The 20033-nt window shown below is 52.1% G+C and overlaps 1 protein-coding gene across 1 annotated transcript in view; it reads right to left on the bottom strand.

The window, feature by feature from the left end:
- SRRM4 (serine/arginine repetitive matrix 4) overlaps positions 1 to 20033 on the bottom strand; it is a 166864-nt gene continuing 146831 nt past the window's right edge. Inside the window, exons 9-13 of the mRNA XM_008272320.4 lie at positions 11183 to 11490; positions 5856 to 6059; positions 3014 to 3124; positions 2486 to 2626; positions 1 to 930 (exon numbers count right to left, since the gene is read on the bottom strand). Coding sequence (XP_008270542.2) covers positions 660 to 930; positions 2486 to 2626; positions 3014 to 3124; positions 5856 to 6059; positions 11183 to 11490 — 1035 coding nt within the window. The 3' untranslated portion in view covers positions 1 to 659. The remainder of the gene's footprint in view (positions 931 to 2485; positions 2627 to 3013; positions 3125 to 5855; positions 6060 to 11182; positions 11491 to 20033) is intronic.

The following is a 20033-nucleotide window of genomic DNA, read 5'->3' as shown; positions in this document are numbered from 1 at the left end:
GAGGACTCCTTCCTTTCTCCTATCGCTGGAGAACCCACTGCCATCTCCTGTCACCTGCCACCGACTCCACTGCCCACGTGCCCTGCTCTTATGTCCTTCCCTCTCGCAGGATCCTGGGCTTCTGAGCTCTGGCCTGTTGGAGCTGGTGGAAGGCCTGGCTCCTTATCTCAGACTTGAACTTGGCTGGGCCTCCTCTCTCGACTCTCCCCTGAACATGGAGGGTGGGTCCCATAAACATGCAGCCAAGAGACTGCATGAGGGGAGATTGAGGGCAGATGGGGTGAATCTCTCATGGCCTTCCGGGTGCATCCTATGAGCAGAGGGTGAACAGAGCTGTCTCGGCCGTCCTGGCCCATTGCTTCTTACAAAACCGTGAGTTTTTGGTTTTTTTCTTGTGTGCCCGAGGAGGATGTGTCTCTCCATTTGCCCAGGCCTGAGCTGAGCCCCAGAACGGTGCTGGTAGAGGCTCGTAGCAGCCTGTCGTAGAGGGTGGAACCCCCGCATTCTCTTTGCCTCCTCCCTGGAGGAGCAGGAGGGGCAGGGTCCAGGAGCCCTCAGTATCTGTCACCAAGGAGAAGGCGGGGAGGGCAGGTGGGAGGGGGAGGCTGGCAGAGCGAAAGGAGCCCCCGGGGGCAGCCGGCTCTCGGAGGCCCTGGTGCTTAGCGCCTCGTGCTGCCGTAGCTGCCCGCAGAGCTGTAGCTCCGGCTCCGGCTCCGGGAGCCCAGGCTGGGACTTCGGGAGCTCGAGCTGCTGCTAGTGCGGGTCCTGCTCCGGCTCCGGCTGCGGCTCCGGCTCCGAGTCTGGCTCCGGGAGTAGCTGCGGCTGCCGGAGCGGCTGCTGCTGCTGCTGCTGTACCAGGAGGAGGAGCTGCTGAGGCTGCTGGGTGAGGACGGGCTGGGCCGGTAGTAGGGGATGGGGCGTTTCCGGGCACTGCAGAGACCACAGGAGGACGCATGCGTGAGGGCGGCACTCCTCCCAGCCCCGACCCAGCCCCTCTCCCCTTCCCTTGCCACCCCCACCCCCACCCCAACACACCAAGGAGAAAGTGTTGGCTCAGTGCTAAATCATCTTGAAAACTGATAATCTCACTTAAAAAAGCAGCGAGCCCAGGGCTCGGAGCCTCCAGCTGGCAACAGAATCCATACCAAAGCTTAATGGTGGTTTTCTGTTGCTATTTTTACTTTTACTAGAACCTTCTATTTATGGTGAGAGAAGCTGATTTTCCATTTACTGTACTGTATGTTTTTTTTTTTTTGACATAAATGCACGGGCCTCTACAAAAAGAAAAAAAAAAAAGAAAAAAAAGGGGCATATCTATTCAAGGAAAATCAAGTCACCCATAGTTCCTTTCACGAGCACACAAGGTAAAAGTGAAGACACAGCCGAAGGGCTGAGGTCTGGGAAACGCGGGACGGGTTAACAACATGGATTTTTCGGGGCTGGGGAGACCAGGCAGCCTCCGGAATGCCACTCTCTCTAGCTCAGCCCTCCTCCAAGCCGAGCCCAGTGATGGCTCTGGGCGAGGCAGGAAGAACAGAAAACCCCCGACTTCTAAGGGCTGAGGCAGGGGCTCCAGGCCCGGGCTCCTGTCTGTCCACCAGCCCATCTGCAGGGAGGGCTCACTGGGCAGCCAGGCTCGCCGCTCCTCTACGGGGGTGGAGGGTGAGCGGCTGAGGAGCCCGAACCAAATTTAGCACGGCAACCTCAGTCGTTCTCCCAGCTTCCAAGGCTGCAGAAACTCATTTCCACTCGGACCCTGGGCCTTTCTCTTCTGAGACCTCACGTGGCACCGCCAGCCACCTGCACCTGCTCCGACCACACGGCCAGTTGCAAGGGCACCCGGTGCACGCTGCGTCTCAGTGCACAAGGCACGGGCTCTCATCTCTGTGCTCCCTTTCAACTCACCCTCCTCCTATCCGGAGAGTTATTTCCTACCACTGGAAGAAGTGGAGAGGCTTTCCCAGGTCACGTGGGAGTGGCTCGGCCAGGACTGGGCTCGAAATCCAGAGCTGGCCACTAAGGCGCCCTCCAAGTTGCCCCCAGCACCCAGGTAGTCCTGCAGCTCTCTGTACACCTGGTTCAGTAGACCCAGAGGTGGGCCTGAGGGTGCCGTCTGTCTCCAATGCCAGACTCCATCACCAGGCCAATACCGAGTCCACGGCTGTGCATCTGGCTCTACACTCCCACTCCCAGGCCAGACTCCTTTCCCTTCCCCAGCCCTGCCTGCCAGGCTCCACCCTCAGACTCCTAGACACCTTCCAGGCCACACCCACTCCCAGGATGGCCCCATCCCTTCTCTGGCCCCGCCCCCCGCAGGCCCCAGGGGGCGGGACGGGAGTTGATTGATCCTAGAGGCAGGGCTGGGGTGCGGAGCTGAAGGTCTCAAAGCTGTACAGGTCCCTAAATGCCGGCCTCCCGGTGGCTGAGGCGGAGGGCTCGGGACCCGAACGGGCGGGACCGCGGGTGGGAGGCAGGGCGGCCTCACCTGGTTATCCTCCGCGCCTCCAGGTGGCTCGGGGAGTCTCTCCGGCGCTTGCGCATGGGCGAGTAGGACCGCCGTCTCCGACGCGCGCGCTCGTGCCCCCGCGGCTGCGAGTCCTTCTCGCTGTACTTGGGGTCCCGCTCCCTAGAGGGGTACGGCGGGTAACTGGGGAGCTGGGGCTGGGGTTGCCCCGGGCCTTGGGGAAGAGCCTGCGTGGACCCGCCTTGGCGGGTGGGAGCCACCAGATGCAGGCGCCGCTGGGGCCAGAGTGCGAGTGAGAATAGGGATGCGGGTGAGGAGGCTGATGGGTGTGGCCATGGGTTCTGGGGTGCGGCCGTGGGGGTGCTGGCAGTGGGGACATCACGACACAGGTGAACCTGGGCCTGGGTGCCACTCCTGATTGGATCAAGGCAACTGCTTCCATCCACCAGGGCGAGGGCGGGGCTTAAAAGGACGACTGGGGCGAAGGGGTGGGGCTGAGAGGCGGAGCTTTGTCCTGGGGCGTGGCCAGACCTGGGGGCGGGGCCTTACCTGCTGGGGCTGTAGCGGGAGTAGCTGGGGCTGCGGCGGGATCGCGAGCTTCTGCTGGGTGGGCTCCTCTTGCCAGACTTGGAGGAGTAGCTCAGAGAGCGGGAGTAGGACCTGGGGGGGAGGGGACAGCCCTTGAGGGGCCTGTACAGCATCCGTCCACTGGGGTTGACGGCCGTCCAGCACTTCGTACATGGGAGTCCCCAGGCCGAGGCCTGGGACCTTAAGCAGAGAACAAAACCCCTTCCCCGTTGGGTGGTTAAGACGGACAACGTCCTCTATCTGAGTGCTCACTACCCGGGCTACTCATTGCACTGTGCGACCTGAGGCGGACGACTTCGCTCCTCTGAGCCTCATTTTTCTCATCTGTAAAATGGGGGTGGTAACGGGACGGCTCCTACAAAGCTGTGGCATCAGCTAAGTTAGGGCAAATCATCTGGCACAGTCGCCAGTGAGCCAGCAGGTGGCAAGTGTCAGTGATGGCTATGAGACGTTCTATCGTGTGCCAGACATGGAATTCACGTTTCGTGTGCGTTACCTCCTGAGTCCTCAACGCCCCAGGTTTTGGTATCGTTATCAGTCTCTTCTTAAAGATGGAGAAACAGGGGTGCAGAGCAGCCGTGTAACTTGCTCAGGGTCACTCAGGTGGTGCAGGATATGAAACCAGGCCTGTCTGCCTCGCAGGCACCCGGGACCCCGGTTGGTGTGGCTCCAGAATGCTCTGCGTTCTTAGACCACAGTCGTGCACCCCAATTCCCAGCCCCTACACGAATGCCTTCTTCCAGTCCTTTTCCTTCTCTGCTAATGCCCACCACTTTTAGAGAAAGCGCAGGGAGAATAGCTCCTCTGATCTCAGCACCCTAGGGTCCTGCTACGCTGCCTGCAGAGTTTGGTTTTGGCTGCACGTGGAAAGATACCATCAGAGAGCTCCAGAATGAGTGATGCAGGGTCACGCGGGGAGGACGTTGGGGGGCACTTCTGCTGTAGCACTCCCCACAGGAGTCGTTTTCCATGACTTCTATGAAAAATCAGAAATAGCTGCTCTTCCAAGCAAGTGGCTCAATTCTTTTGCTTTAAGAACATCACGGTATTATTATTATTATTATATTATTTTTACTCCACAAATACTTGAGGAGTGCTTTGTGCCAGGCCTGCTAGGCAGCTGGGCTACATCATAAACAGTCCTGATGTTCTGAACTGTACTTTTGGGTGTAGGAAGAGAAGCAAACTGCGATGTGCCACGGACGTCAACCACGACTTGAAAAGGCGGTGCAGTTCAGTGTGTTTTGATCACTTTTTTAATGTTTCTGCTCTTTAAAGAACCTTCAGGACTTTCTACTTTTTCAAAAGAAAAAAATTTGCTTGGTGATCTTCAACACATCAATGATCAGAGAGGCCAAATTCATAATGTCTCAAGGCTACCAGATACATACTCTTAACAATGGCATTGGACCTACCGAGATCTGGTTTCTAGCTTGGACTTCATTTTCATCTTCCAGAGCTCTGTGTACTCATATCTCTCTCCTAGACAGTCATGGCAAAGTAAATTTTTAATACTGTAACACTTACTGGAACGCTTTCCTTCTTTGCTTTGTCTGTGAGGGAGCTCAGAGGTCACAATTGCAGCCCACCTCCACAGCAGCCATGTAGAACAGCAGGACATGTCTTTGGGGACCTAACCTTTCTCCTAACTTAATATTATATCTCTTGCCTTAATTTTCCTTTTAGCTTGGTTTGCTTTTCTATTTATATCACTCTATCACGTTGAATTTTTTTGTCAGCTGCCTTGCCTCCTTTCTTGGAATAGACTGTTCTTAAAATAACCAACTAAGCAAGTAACTGTTTTATTAGGATTATTATAGGATTGCACAAAGAAACCAATGGCTATTGAGGAGTTCTGTTTGCAGAGGGAAGCAGAACACCATGAAGCCATGGGTTGATTAGATCGGATGCAATCTTCCAATTCCTGAGGCTTGTGTCTGTACATTCTACTACAACATCATTCCATATGAGACAATCAGGCAATTGTTGGAAATGGTTATTGGAACTGGGTGGTGGAGCATAAGAATGGCAAGAATTCTTCTCCCTATAGCTGTACCCTCTGCAGTGTGATTCCACGTCTTTGTCTCTGGATGGGTCTTGTGACTTGTGTGGCTAACAGAATAGCAGAACACGTGGCAGGTCATTTCCAAGCCCAAGACTAAAGGAGCCTTTCCCAGTACTGGTCTCTCTGTCTTGGGATGCTGCCATCACCATGGGAATGAGCCAAGTCAGACTGGCTGGAAAATGAGAGACCACGTGAGGCGGGTATAAGTCCACTGGGATCATGGGGTCATCCACACCAAGCAGCTGTCATCCAGGCCTCCAGGAGATCAAAGGCACATGAGTAAGCCCAGTGAAAGCAGAAGAACCACCTAGCTGAGCCCAGTCCAAAGTGCTGATCCAGAGAATCAGGGACTAACTGTTGTGTAGGGATGCTACGTACTGGGGTAACTTTTTATGCAGCAGAAGCCAATTCATCCACATTAGCTCCTGGTGCAACAGCAGCGATAATAACTAACACTATATCCAAGTACTGCTCTGAGTGCTAACATACTGTCATGTCACGTATGTGCTAATAGCACTCAGAGCAATCCTCTATGTTTTCATTTTGCAAATGAGGAAACTGAGGCTCACGGAGGTTACATGACTGTCCTGAGACACCAGCTAGTAGTGGGTAGAACAGGTATGCAAATGTGGCTGTGTCTCATTCCTTTCCCTCATGGGTCAAAGGACATCTCTAGTCACCTTAACTAACTCCCTGAGGAGGAAAGTGTAGCAGAGCAAAAGTCAAAATTGCACTCACCTCTTTTCAGAGGAGGTGGATCTGCTCCGGGTGTACCTGGAGGAGTCCCTGGGGTTTGGGGACCGGGAGGAATGGCTGGATGATCGGGTGCTGGCGTAGGAGGAGCTGCGGGAGCACCCTCTCACGGGTGAGCTCCGGGCTGTGGACGGGACCAGACTGGACTTCTTCACCTCGGTGCATTCCAGACAGGGCGACTGAAATCCTCTGCAGGAGGGAGAATGTCCGTGAGCCCTGGGCTGCCTGCTGCTCCGGGGGCAACCTGGGCAATGACTCACCTCCCTGCCTTTGTCTGGGCGGCGGCGTGTTCTCACAGGACCCTGCTTCCACCTTTCCCATCCCACCACCTCTGAAAAGACTTCCCAGGCCAGAGGTGTTAGAGGAGTAGAGACAGAAGAGGTGGATGAGCCAGTTCAGCGTCCCCCGAGTGTGAGACACATCCCACAGGGGCCCTTCAGTGCATGCCAGGCCACTGGGCATGGGCATGGTGCTCAGTGACATACATCACACAAGGAGGGATTTATTCCATTTCGAGTTCTTTTCAGTCCTGCTCACGTTCATGAGCAAGTCACAGCGGGGTGCTAGCAGGTCTTTAACACTTCTCTTAGAACTTCATCATCTCTCAGAGAGGAAGCAGACCTCAGGCTCAGAGCCTCGTGCCTGCAAATGTAACCAACTACAGTTAAATGTGTGGTTACAGGTTCTTTCTTTGTGGGACAGATGATACCGCTTTTGTTTTTATTTTAAATGATACGTATTCCTTTCCTTTGAGTTTATATACCCAGTCATGGTTGCTTAATGAGAAGCGACCGGGGTACTTTCTGAGCAATGTATCACCAGGCGACTTTGTTGTTTGATGTGAACATCATAGAGTGACCTTACACAAACCTAAATGGAATAGGTAAACCACAAGCTACAGAGTGAGGCTGCTGTTGGCATAACATGACATACTGCTTTGTAGTAAACTTTTTTTTATAAGTAGAAGGAGTACACTCTAAAATAACGATGAAAAGTATAGTGTAGTAAATACATAAGCCAGCAACATAACCAGTCATTATTAAGTATTATATACCGTGAATAATTGCAGGTGCTATACTTTTCTACAGCTGGCAGGTGCATCACCACAGATACCCGAGATGGTGCTATGAAGTAACAATGGGTGCAGCCTCACTAGGCAGAAGGAATCTTCCAGTTTCATTCTAATCCCATGGAACTGCTGTCATGTATGTTGTCTGTCATGACTGAAACATTGTGGTACCTGACTGTATGGAAACTGATTTCTGTAAAGTGAGAGTTTGAGTAGTACACAGATATGGTAGACATCGGTAGACTGTTGGTTTGAGTTTGTGATACTTTGGTGTCGCCCACTTTGCAGATGGAGAAGGTAAGACCCAGAAAAGGGTGAAACTTTGTTCAGAATCATCCAAAGGCCAGGGTTCTGTCTGCTGTCTTCTCATCCTGTCCAGGGCCATACCACAGTCCTTCTGGGTTCTCAGTAAAGACTGGGCCAAAAGTCAAGTCCAAATCGCACACTGGTTTCCAAGCTCATTGTGACCTGGTCCCTGCTCACCCCTCCAGGGGCAGCTCTTGACTCTTCTTTCTCTTGACTCCAGCTACAAGAGATTATTGGTTCCCCCTGGAATATCCTTGTTCTCTCTCTTGTCCACAAGCCTTAGAGCATTCTGGCTGTCTGCAACCCTCTTCTCTCCCCTCTTCACCTGGCTCATTCTAGTCATGGTTCTGACTTCAGTTTGACCTCGCCTTACCCCCATCTCCCAGGTCTGTTCAAACAGACCCTAGACCGTAGGTTTCCCCTATCCCTATATGGACCACTTAGCTTTGTAACCATAATGTCCCAGACATTGAGCTCCTTAGGACGGGACTCACGTCTCTCTGGACACTGTATTTTGTAGCACCCAGCACAGGACTTAGTACCTAACAGCACAGGCTATCAATAAGTAGCCATGGGATGGGCATTCTGAACCTCTGCAGTGCCCTAGGGACTTCGTAAGCACTGTTTCTTTAGTCTTCCCAACAACCTCCAGCAGCTGGCCCTACTGCTATCCTCAAGTTACAGTGAAGACTCAGAAGGGTGAGTCACTTGCGCAAGGACACTCAGAGTCCCAAGCCCTGATCTGGCCAGCTCCAAACCGCCCCAGCTCACCAGCCTTGGATGGTTTCTCTGATGTACAGCCATATTTATAGAGCCCTCTGCTCATAGCTGCAGTGACATAAGTAGGCATAAATTTGACCATCATTTATGTATCAAGGTGAAAGGTTGGGTCTAAATTAGTGAATCTGTCTGTCCGTGTAGATCAGATTAAGCAGGTACCTTCTAGAAGTTTTGAGGGTTTTAGCTCTAATTATGGAGAGAGATCTGTATTTGAATGTTGGCACTGCCACTTATTAACTGAGTGTCTCAGCCACTCAGAGGTTCACTTTCCCCATTAGCTAAAACAAAAAAGAAAAAAAAAAACCGTTATATAATCTTTCACTATCTCGACAGATAGCACCTATCTGCAAAGGTTTTAAGGGGAACTAAGGAAGAGTTTTCTCGAAAAGTACTTGGCATAGTACCTAGCATGTGGTTAGAGCCAGGTAAACATTAGCAGTCGTTATCATTGTTGTTGTTACTGCTATTTTTGGCTTTTTCCTTGCGTAGTAGCTGTAGACCCACAGACACACGTCTTCCCTCTCCCATCCAGGAACTTTCCTGCCTGTTCTTGGACACACTGACATTTGCTCTAACCCTGCTCTGGCTCCCAGCCAGGCTTGGGTGTGAGCTGGGGCCACGGATGTCCTGGAGCAGGCACAACAAAGACCAGGGCTGCAAGTGGCTGCAAGTGGTTTGTCCTGGACTGAAGGGGGCAATGTGTTAGGGAGGAAGAGTTCTATGTCCCTGAGGAAGCTGTTCACTGCTTCAGGGCTGTGGCTTTGGCCATCGTTTGGAAAGCCTGGCAGACTCTCACCCCTGGAAGCAGCAGCCACTACGCTGATCATATGGTAGAGTGAGCCCACGAAGTCATTCCCCGCCCCCGTGCACCTGCCCCATTGACTGTAAGCTCCCAAGGAGCAGGTCTGTATGAGACCATGCCACACAGAAGGTGTCTGGTACCCAGTTGTGGGATAAATAACTGGCTGAACAGGACAGACTAAAGGATCAGGAAACTGTAGTAGCTATTGCTGTGCCAATGCCCTCGGTGATCAGCGTTTGTGAGAGAGCTGAGCGGGGTGATGAAGCAGTAGAATTACAACAGGTCACAGGTTACAATAGGCAAGTGTTTTCTGCAGAGAAACTGGACCTTGCATGGGTATTAAGACGGGAAAAAAGGGGGAAGGGTCTCGGTGTTCAGTGACACCCTGATCTCCCTCTACTGACAGTCATCCAGGTATATGTGTGTATATGTCACACGTGTGGGTGCGTGTGTTTAAACTAGAAGAGTTTTAGTTTTACAGCACAGCCGAGTGGAGAGCACAGGGAGTTCCCCTGTACCCCGCTGCCTTCACACATGCACGGCCGTGTCCCCCGCTGGAGTGGCCCACCCTGACGCATGACTGCCACTCGCAGTCCACAGCGGACACTGGGTTCACCCTTCATGTTGTACATTCTTGTGACCGCTCTCCACCGGGGTGGTGTCCTACAGAGCGGCCTCACTGCTTTAAAAACCCTCTCTGCTCCGTCTGCTCATCCCTCCCTCCCCTCAGCCCTGGTGACCACTGTCTCCACGGCTCTGCCTTTACCAGAGGCCATCAAGTGGGAACCATACGTGTGGCCTTCTCAGACTGGCTTCTTTTACTCAGTGATACATATGTCCATTTCCTCTACAGCTTTTTTTTTTTTTAAAGAAAAACTTGAGAGAGGGAGGAGAGGGAGGAGCCGGGAGAGGGAGAGGAGGGGAGAGAAAGTGGGGGAGAGAGGTGGGAGGTGGGGGTGGAGAGAGGACTCTCATCATTGATTCACTCCCCAGATGCCTGCAACAGCTGGGATTGGAGCCGGCCAAAGCCAGGAGGCAAGAACTCAACCCAGGTCTCCCACGTGGGCAGCAGGGACCCAGGCACTTGAGCCACTGTCACCTTCAGTGGCAGGAAGCTGGAACCGAATGCAGAGCTGGGATTTGAACCCATGTACCCTGCTTCGGGATGTGGGCATCTTAACTTCTAGGTCCAACACCTGCCCCTTCTCCATATCTCCTCGTGACTTACTAGGGCACTTCTCTCTCGTGCTCAGTAACCCCTCAGGGTCTGGCTGGACCACAGTTTGTTTACCTGTTCACCTACTGAGGACTTCTGGGTAGCTTGCAAGTTTGAGCAACTATGAATAAAGCTGCTGTCAATCCGCGTGCAGGTTTCCGTATGGGTCTATGTTTTCATTCATTTGGCTAAATACTGTGGCATACTTTTAATTGACAGTGACTTATAACGACTCTGACTTTAGGTTTTCTCCTGAGATTCCTGGGAAACACTACACGTGTTTGCCTGCCCAGCTTCTGTCCCTCCTCTCCTGCTCTCAATGGCTTTTCCTGCAGAGGAATGAGGAAAAGCTATGGGTATCAGCTCTGAGGGCGGCGTGTGACACATTCCAGCCAAGGGCACAGAGTGACTAGTCCAGAGATGGGCACGTGGCCCACGCCGATGGCACCAGCCCAGGTGTTTTGCTGAAATTTTGGGCAAAGAGGCACTTATCCCATTGACTGGCTACCCTGATAGAATGGGTGCTGTGCAAATTTTCCAATGCTTTCGGCATGAGGCCAACAGAGCAGGGAAGTAGAGCCAAGAGAGGCAATGGGGAATACAAATTCCCAGGGATGTACCTGGAGCCCCTGGATCCAGCCATACCTGATGCTAGTGCCTTGTTTTTGTCTTTAAATTAAGTCAGTTTGGGGCTGGCATTGTGGGGTAGCAGGTAGAGCCAGCACCTGCAAGGCTGGCATCCTAAATGGGCACTGGTTCAAGACCTGGATGCTCCACTTCTGATCCAGCTCACTGCTTATGCACCTGGGAAAGCAGCGGAAGATGGCCCAAGAGCTTGGGTCCCTGCACTCAAGTGGGAGATCAGGAAGAAGCTCCTGGCTGCTGGCTTCAGCCTGGCCCAGCCCTGACTGTTGTAGCCATCTGAGAAGTGAATCAGTGGATGAAAGATCTCTCTCCCTCTCTTTCCCTCTCTCCCTTTCTGTCTTCCAAAAAAAAAAAAAAAATCATAAAAATAAAAAAAGCCAGTTTGAGCCGAGTTTTCTCTCTCTTGGGCATAAAAGACTCCTTGTGTGATGGGGGCTGGGCAGGGAGAGGTGGGGCTCAGAGGGACCCTCCCAGGCCCAACCAAGTGCACTGACCTTGACTCCCTGCCCCTGCTGGTCGGGGAGAGGTTCTCCGAAGTGGCCCCCTTGTTCTGGGGCGAGGAGGTGGTGAAAGAGTTCCCTGAATCGGAGGTGTTGCCACTGGCGAGCTCCCGGCTCCTGGCGAGGCCGGCGCCGCCGGGGCTGCCCTTGTCCTGGCCACGGGAGCGGGCCGAGCTGGCGTGCGTGGCCGGCGGCGAGGAGGTGTCGTTGCCGGAGTCGTACTCCTGGGAGCGGCCCCGCGAGGCGGCGAGCGGGCTGGCTGCTTTGGTAAAGAGTTCAGCAGCAGACCCCGACCCAGAGATCTGAAAGCAAAAAGACCCGTTGGACCCCGCTGAGCGTGGCGGCCTGGGCTGTGCCTAAATAACCAAGAAATGTTTACCGTGATGATGCACTGTAACGAAAGGAAAGAGAGAGAGGAGAAGAAAGAAGAGACGCCAAAAAACAAAAGCACAAACTCCTCAAAGGGTACCACAGAAAGGAGATCTCTCTCTCTCTTATTTTTTTTAACCCCCTGCTAGAATAACGGGAAGATTTAGGTATCATGCAGAGAAAAACGCATGCGATCCAGATTAAATGAAAAGAAAAAGGAAATTATACAAAATTTAATCTCTACGGAATGAACTCAAACAAAAGAGACAACTCAATAGAAAGGGGGTGTAGACACCCTTAACCTAAAACCATAATAAAAAACAAAGGAAGGGCAAAGGGCAAAAGAAATGGGGCGGGGGGGGGGGGGGCTACGGGGCCTAGGGGGAGAAATATATCTCGGAAATAAAAAAGAAAACAAAAAAGAAAACTGGAGATAAAGCTAAAATTTTAAACTTCAACCAAATCCTCAGTTAAACAATTTTTTTAATAGAAAAAAGTTGCCTGAATAGAACCCTCAACAAATATCACATGGGGAAAAGAAACCAAATAAAGATGAGAGTTTCTGGTTCTGCTTTAAAGTCAAGGTCGCAAACTGACATTTTAGCAGTTTTCAACGAAAGGGAAAATAATAGGGTGGGGCAGGGGACAAAAAAAAATGGAAGTCAAACAGTCGGACCAAAAAGAAACAAACAAAAAGGTCTCTACAGGTACTCGTGTGCGTCCTTTTCCCCTGGTAGAAGGTATCTAAGGATTCTTGAGTGGCTTCTAATAAATGCTCTCATGTCTTTGCGGATCATATCCACTTACCAAGCAAGAACTCCTCCTTTAGTAGGTAGGTAAGGTGTAAGAGAAAGGGAAGAGCGGGCAAGTGAGTCCATCATTAGAGTCGCAAATGACAAGAAAACACACACACCTCTCTGCACATCCTCAAACTTGGCCCTGAACGTAGTTGCGTTTGGGTTTTTTTTTTTTTTAAGTGCTGTGGACTGGGGTGGGGGCATCCATGGTGCTTGGTTTTCTCGTCTACTCAACCTGGCCAATCCCTTAGTGCCCACGCTGCATGAGGGGAAACTTTTGCTGAGAATGCAAAGGGGTGGGGAGGGGTTGAGTACTCCTCTATCTTGCCATGGGGGCTGGAGGCTGTGTTCACAACGAAGGCATTGGGAGGGGCTTGGAGATTTGGCTTTGGGGTGACTGGGGATGAAGAAGGGCCCTCCCACCCCGGGACGCTGTTTACTGCAGCGGATCTGGGACGGATCTGGGACAGTTCAGGGAAAGGAAGTGTGTGGCCTGCACCCAGAAAGGCAGCTGTGCGTTCAGAAGCATCACGGAGGGTTTTCCTCGCAACGTTCAGACCAGCATCATGGCGGGGATGACACAGTGGGTTCAGTTCTGGCCCTGCCAATGGTACCATGCTCCTTTGCAGACAACAGGGTCCCAGCCCTGGGCCTCCTCCAGCAGTGACCATCTTGATGGGGTGAGAAATCTGTGTGGCCAAGAGGGTACCACCCCCCAAACCGTTCCCCACCCCCTAGTCATTGTCTGGGAGGCTGAGATCCCAGAATTCTCTGTTTAAATGGTCCCTAAGCCCCTTTCTGGGGTCTCCGGAGGTTTCACCCATGGGTCAGTTCTCCTGTGGGCAGATCATGTTTCCAATGTGCCAGCTCCTGGGTCCAAGGGTGGCCACTTGGAGACAACCTAGATCATCAGGCTGAGGTGTCCACCTGAGTGTCTGGGACAGCCTCGTGATGGTGTTGGACAGGGCCAGAGGCAGGAAGGGAAGGGAGGGACCGAGGCCCTGGGGCAGGTTCTCCCCACAGCACCTTGGCCTGGGAAGGCAGGGCTTTCTCTGAGGATTCTCTCAGGAGGCTTTGCACACCGCCAAGGTGATGCTTTACTGGGTCCTAGCCAGTGCAGCTGCTGCTTGAGCTGCCTGGTGATCTGGCTAGCTTTGCCTGTGGGGGAAGAGGGTTTAGAACAAAGTTGCCCAGCTGGAGTTTTTTTCAAATTAGACTTCCTTTATAGTATAGGCCCTGTTCCCATTCAGCTTGTCTTCCTGTTTCCCTGCCACGTCTTCCCCACCTCTGGAGCTCAGTGCTAACTAACGTGTTCTCCTGGCACTTGTGGCAGGAATGAGGAAACGTGACACCAGCCAGCTCGACCCTGGGATCTGAGCTTTAGGGCTGGGATCAAGGAATCTTTGATCCAGCGGTGGTGAGTGTTTGGCAGCCTGTGTGTCACAAGCCAGTCGGGTAACCGCATCCTGGCAGGAACGAGGCTGGAACGGAGCTCACGGGCAGCGGTCTGGGAGTGCGGTGATTTCTTTCCAGTGCCTCCCGGCTCCCTACCTGGAGGAATTCAGCCAGGCCTCTCTCTCCAGTCCTGACTACCCATTTCAAAGCCTCCATGCAAGGACAGGGGCATCCGCCCCACGGGCAAGGACACCCTGAGTGTGGGGCCCCTCAGAGCTCGTGGCTTCCAGAAAGGGACCTTGCCACGTTCACTTTCTCAACCCCACATTCTGCACCCACACGGGGGGCTTTCAGGTTGTTTCCACCTGCCTGTGACTTGGCCACGTGCCACTTGTGTGGTCAGAGCTGAGGACTCCACGAGACACCATGCTTTCGCATCATCACCAGGAAACAGAGGCCAAGGTACGATGCCCTGCGGTGTCTGCAGATACCAACCTCTCCTGCTCCCTTAGAAGAGTCTCCTGCTGTTGGATGCACCTGCAGTCTCCGTCCTGGGTCACCGTGATCTTTACGACCCAGTCCTCATTTCTTCCAGACCTCCCCGTCCTGACCTCCATAACCCAAGGAGACCAACGCGGGTTTTCTAGGTTCTGCCACAACGGCTTGGTTTTCCAACCCCTGGGCATTGGCAAGTGCTGTTTCCTCTTTTGAGAACACTGTTCCCCTCTCTCCTACAGCACGTGGCTAAATTCCATCCTCCCAGTTTCATATCACTTCCTCTAGAAAGCCTTCTCTGATTCCCCCCAGGCCAGGAGAGCACAGTTCTCTGTATTTCCTCCATTCATTCACTCATTAAATCTTTCATTCACTCATTCAAAATGAGTGCCAGCACTGGCACTGACTAGAGGTACTTGTTTATTTTATGGTCCATCTCTCCATCTGGGCCACGACAAGTTCAAGGCTGTGCTAGGACCCACCAGTGCTTTACCCACCGTATGTCTTGTCTAGTGCTCAAAGCTGCTTCCTGGCACTCTGTGTGAGGCAGTCTGTGTGAACCCCTCCTAACTCCACAGGGCAGGCAGACTCTGCTGGGCTGCTGCTAGAATTGGTGCTTTGATGGTTCTTGGAGACAGAACTGGCCTGTATTGTACTCCACAGGGTCTACTAAATTAGGTGGGCCTGGGGCTGCAGCTGGCGTCTTGAGACCAGAGACATTCTAGAAGCAAGAACTCCTAGAAGCCAGTTCTAAGTCCAGGCCCATGGCAGGCAGAAGGAGTCCCCTCTACTCTTTTCCTCCTTCCTCTTGGAACTCCTGAGACCCCGGACCAGATTCTCAGGTCCAGGCTGCACAGGCTTCCAGAGGGGACAAGCTGCTCTGGGTCTCCCTTCCTCCCTTTTCCACCCACTGCTCCTCTGGGAGACCAGGTAGAAGAATGGACTATGTCTGGCCACTTGCCCTCAGCAGGACGGCTAGCCTGCCCAGAGGCATTGTTCAGATGACACAAAAAGGTGCTCTCCTTCTGGTCAGGAATTAGCAAAAGGCACCCCTTTGGGCCAGAACAATTAGAACAGAGAGTGACCTTTCTCTGGGCTGATGCAGCCTACAACAGTATTCATGGCTCGGTGAGTGGACAGCAGGTGAGGGTCGCCCTCCTACTTGCCCTGGACGCTAGTGATCCTTGCGTGGGGCACGACCATATCATACAACATCCATAGCATGTCCCCATCAAGCGAGTATCCTCTCCCTAGCTGAGCTGCCTGGAGGACGACTCTGGCAGAGAGCATGGGCATCTTGAAGACGTTCATGCCTATTCTTTGTAGCTCAACTCAATTTGGTTTTGTCTTTCCCAGTCTTGATGGGCTCTGCTCAGAATTTCCGGGCAGCAGAGACATTTTACTAAACTCATCCTTAGGTTATGTCTGGACAGTTTAATGCCGCCCCCACTCCCCACAGCCCCAGATTCCGCCCTTTCTACTCCACACAGAGAGGAGGAGAGACACTGTGAGAGGAGCCACAGGCAGCAGGCGTGTGTATCGGTGGGGAGGAAGCAATGCGAAGACCCCAGAGTCATGCCTGTCGTGATGGAGACAATGGACACCTGGGCTCTCGCCTCGCCCTCCCATTTCTAGACATCTCTTTCTTAGCCAGAGACGCCCTGTGGCACACAAGATGCATGTAGTTCCCACTGGACATGGACACGCCAGGACAATGCCTCCTTGCCCCTCTGTCACCTTGGTTAGACAGACAGTAGATAGCTCAAAATTCATTTCTGAAAGCTTTGCTTCAGTCCCTGGGATTTTCTCCCTACGAGTGTGACTGCTGTCTACTCTTGTTACTATTGGCTAGAAAATAGTCCCCAGCGTTAGCCACCCTGGACCCACTGCCACCCAGCAGTACTGCCCTCACGGTAACCAGGACCTCCAGTCCCTGCCTGGAGCCCACACACCAGGGATCTCTCCTCTGATTCAGTCATTTCCATCTCAGCCCTTATACATCCTGTCCTGTCTTCATGAATGCCTACCTTTGAGACGTGGCATAAAAACCCACTCCTTGGAAGATCTGCCTGATTCCCAAGTGAAACAACACCTATCGAATCTGGTTCCTAGAAATTGAGACAGGAATCTGACTACTAATAGATCATTTGGAAGGAGGAAGGAACTTCCACAGAGGAGTGGGGAACTGAGAGAGGGAACTACTTAAAACTGTATTATCAAACCAGCTGCCACAGTAGGGACCTGGAGCTTAATCCCACTGGGTACACTCTGGGAACCAGATCATGCACCTGTTAATCTCAACCAAGGAGTGAGGGAGTTGGGGTATTTCTATGCCAGTCGCCCATCACTCATGGGTTGAAGATAGTGCCCTGGAGTTGTCAATTCTCTAGTGTGTCCAGACTGACCCACGCACAGGTGAAGTGGGCCCTGGCAGCCAGGGAATACCATCTGGAAGCCGGACATTGACTCTGTGTCCCAAGTAGGAAGGGTGAGGGTGTGTATATGGACAGTCTCTGTTTCAACCTCCCAAGTTAACAATGTAAAACTGGTGAGCCAACCTGTGCTTTGCTTTAGGTAATGCTTTCTGTAGCCCTCTTGGCATATTTGAAAATGAACTTGGGGGTGGCTGTTGCAGCACAGTATGTTAAATCACAGCTTGGGACTCCCACATCCCATACTGGAGTGCTGGTTTGAGTCTCAGCTCCTCTGCTTCCAATCTAGCTTCCTGCTACTGCATCCCAGGAGGCGGCAGGTGCTGGCTCTAGTATGTGGGCCCCTGCCACCCATGTTGGGACCCTGGATGGGGTTCTGGGATCTTGGCATCAGCCTGACCCAGCCCTTGGCTGTTGTGGGCATTTGGGGGAATGAACTAGTGGTGGGAAGCTCACTCGGTCACTCTCTCTCCACATCGTTCTTCCTCTCAAGGAGATAGAAATAAATAAACATTTACAAAATGGACTTAAATTATCTGCCAGTGTTTAAAGAATGGTGAAGTTTCACATAAAAACAAAAAACAACCATTTTCTGTTGGAAAATACGACCTGGCAATGCTCAGCCCATGTTCCTGCCCGCCCACGGTCAGTTTGAGAGTCATTGCAGCTGCCCCTCTCGGGCTGGGGCATGAGTTCTCCTGGCCCCAGGCCCTGCAGGGTCTCAGTCCCTTTTATCTATCACCTGCCTGGCCCCCGAGACATCTATGTGTGAGGCCCTCAGTTCTAACAGCTCACGGCTACCCTGATCCCTCTGTAAGCAACATAACCAGAGCACCCCATGTGTGCGTCATGCTTCTCTTTGGGAACTACGAAGCAGACTACTCTGTCTTCCCATCTTAACTCTTTTAGTCCCTACTGCACTTTTGTCAATGAAAGGAACCAAGAGACCAGAGGCATTAAGCCGCAGGCAGCCCCCAGAGCTGTTATAAGCTCTTCCCCGCTGGGTCAGTATGGCCGAGCTCAGATGTTTTTGGATAAATTGCTTTTCAGGAACTCATGGCCAGTGTGCAAAGGCAAGCAAATATTTTCCTCTCCTCCCTGAGCCCCCTTGCTGTCAAGCTCCAAAGTTTTGTTTTTTTTTTTCATTTAACTCATAAGCTTGTCTCATCTCCTTGTTCCTTAATACACTCAGTGTTAACACTTGCGTTTTTCTAATAAGTAATTAAATCCCCCCAACCACGAACTCCAGCTCCCTGGCGTTTCACTGGGAGTCTCTCTCAGCCCTCCAGGGAAGCCAGCACTGTTATTTATTGTTTTTGTTTCAAATCATTATTTAATCAAGAACAGGGGGGAAAAAAGGCAACCTCTCACTTACACTTCAAAATTTAATTTCAGCTGAATTCTGAGATCAAGAGGCGGCTCGGCCTAATAGGTTACAAAAATACAATCAAGAAGAGAATTTCAATTAAACTGAACAAGTCCATTTACGGGGCTTCAAACGGCCCCATAGAGAGAGACGGCTATAAATTGTTCTCCCTCTGTGCCATATGGGAACTGGAAACTCTCGTGTGAGTACAGAACTGCCTGGCAAAGCTTTTAGCTAGAGGGTTCCGGTTATTTCTTTTTTAAAAAAATCCTTTTGGTTCACAAAGACATTAAGTTTATTTTCCTCGCTGTTGTTCATCTTCCTTTGCACACTAATTAGGAAGACAGCGGAAGAATAGATTCATTGACCTGTTGGGAGTTCATCTGGGAGGAGGGGGGAGATGGGGAAAGAGAGAGAGAGCAGCTGGGGATTATGGGAAGATGACGAAGTCCTGTAGGGCTGGGGCGATTCCAAGGGGCTGTGCACCTGCCGCTGACCTGGGGTAGGGGGAGGTGCTGTGAGTCTGCAAGGAATGGTGGAGTCAGGCTCAGCACTTTCTTGGAAGCTTCTTTTCAAGGCCTCCTACCTCCCGGTTCTCCAAACCCTCCACGTGAACCTGATTAGACAGTTTTTTTCCCGAGCCCAAATTGAAATGAGAAAAATACGTTCAGTGTAATGAGTTTTTCATCTGGCTAAACGCATTCGATTTACAGACTCCTCTTTCTTGAGGTCATGCCCTTCCTGTCTCTTCTAAGGACAGAATGGCCCTTTGGTGATAGAAATGGTGTTTTTTTTTTTTTTCTCCCCTTCTGTCCTTAGTAAAAGTTGACCATGCTGCCACTTCCCATTAAAAAAATAATTAATTAAAAACTGGCCCCCAAAGTCCCCAAGTCTCTTCCCTCCCCTTCTGCTGCACTTTGCTGCCTTCGCTCCTTGTGATGAGAGGCGTTGTGCACACTGAGTGCACACAAGAGCTTCTGCAGAAGGCGGGGCTGCTAGGGCAGCGGTTTAAAGGTCAGGACCATCCCTGTGCTCGCTTTCAGCCTCCTTCTACCCATCAATGAAATGGGAACCACAACCCCATCTGCCCCCCCACCCCTTATTTTTTCTAGAGTAATTGTTAGCTTCACCTAGATCTTGGATATGAACACTCTTTTCCGAGGTCAGAGAAAACCTCAGCTCTGGGGTTATGCAGAGCCCACTCAATAAAGCTGCTGTGATGATCAAATAATTTTAATCACTATCGTGTATTGAGTGTTAGTGGCCCAAGGACTAGGATAAGATTTTCCCAAGGAAGCTACAGGATGCCAGCGACTGCCTTTGTTCATTGCTGTTTTTCTGGTGCCCGGGGCCATGCCTAGCACACAGGAGGTGTCCAGCACCTGCTTTTTTATTTTATTTTATTTATTTTTTAATAGGCAGAGTGGACAGTGAGAGAGAGAGACAGAGAGAGAGAAAGGTCTTCCTTTTGCCGTTGGTTCACCCTCCAATGGCCGCTGCGGCCGGCGCACCATGCTGATCTGATGGCAGGAGCCAGGTGCTTCTCCTGGTCTCCCATGGGGTGCAGGGCCCAAGCACTTGGGCCATCCTCCACTGCGCTCCCGGGCCACAGCAGAGAGCTGGCCTGGAAGAGGGGCAACCGGGACAGAATCCGGCGCCCCGACCGGGACTAGAACCCGGTGTGCAGGCGCCGCAAGGCGGATGATTAGCCTAGTGAGCCGCGGCGCCAGCCCAGCACCTGCTTTTAAAGTGAATGTGTGCTTGATCTCATTCCATCCTCACAGTCGCCTTCTGAGTAGGTATGATCATTAGCCCAAGATACAGGCCAGGATGCTGAGGCCCGGAGGAGTGAAGCGACAGAAGGGAGGTCCTGTAAGGAAGGACACGGGCTCCGGGTTCAAATCCTGGATTCTCCAGTGAACAGCTGCCCTTTGCCTGGTTTTCCCAGGCTGTAGTTTCTTCACTGTTAAGACTGGAGGTATTAGCAGAAG

The sequence above is a fragment of the Oryctolagus cuniculus genome, chromosome 21, assembly GCF_964237555.1.
Source record: "Oryctolagus cuniculus chromosome 21, mOryCun1.1, whole genome shotgun sequence".
Classification (NCBI taxonomy): Eukaryota; Metazoa; Chordata; class Mammalia; order Lagomorpha; family Leporidae; genus Oryctolagus; species Oryctolagus cuniculus.
The sequence above is the reverse complement of the archived record's forward strand: the minus strand, read 5'-3'. Positions and strand labels throughout refer to the sequence as shown.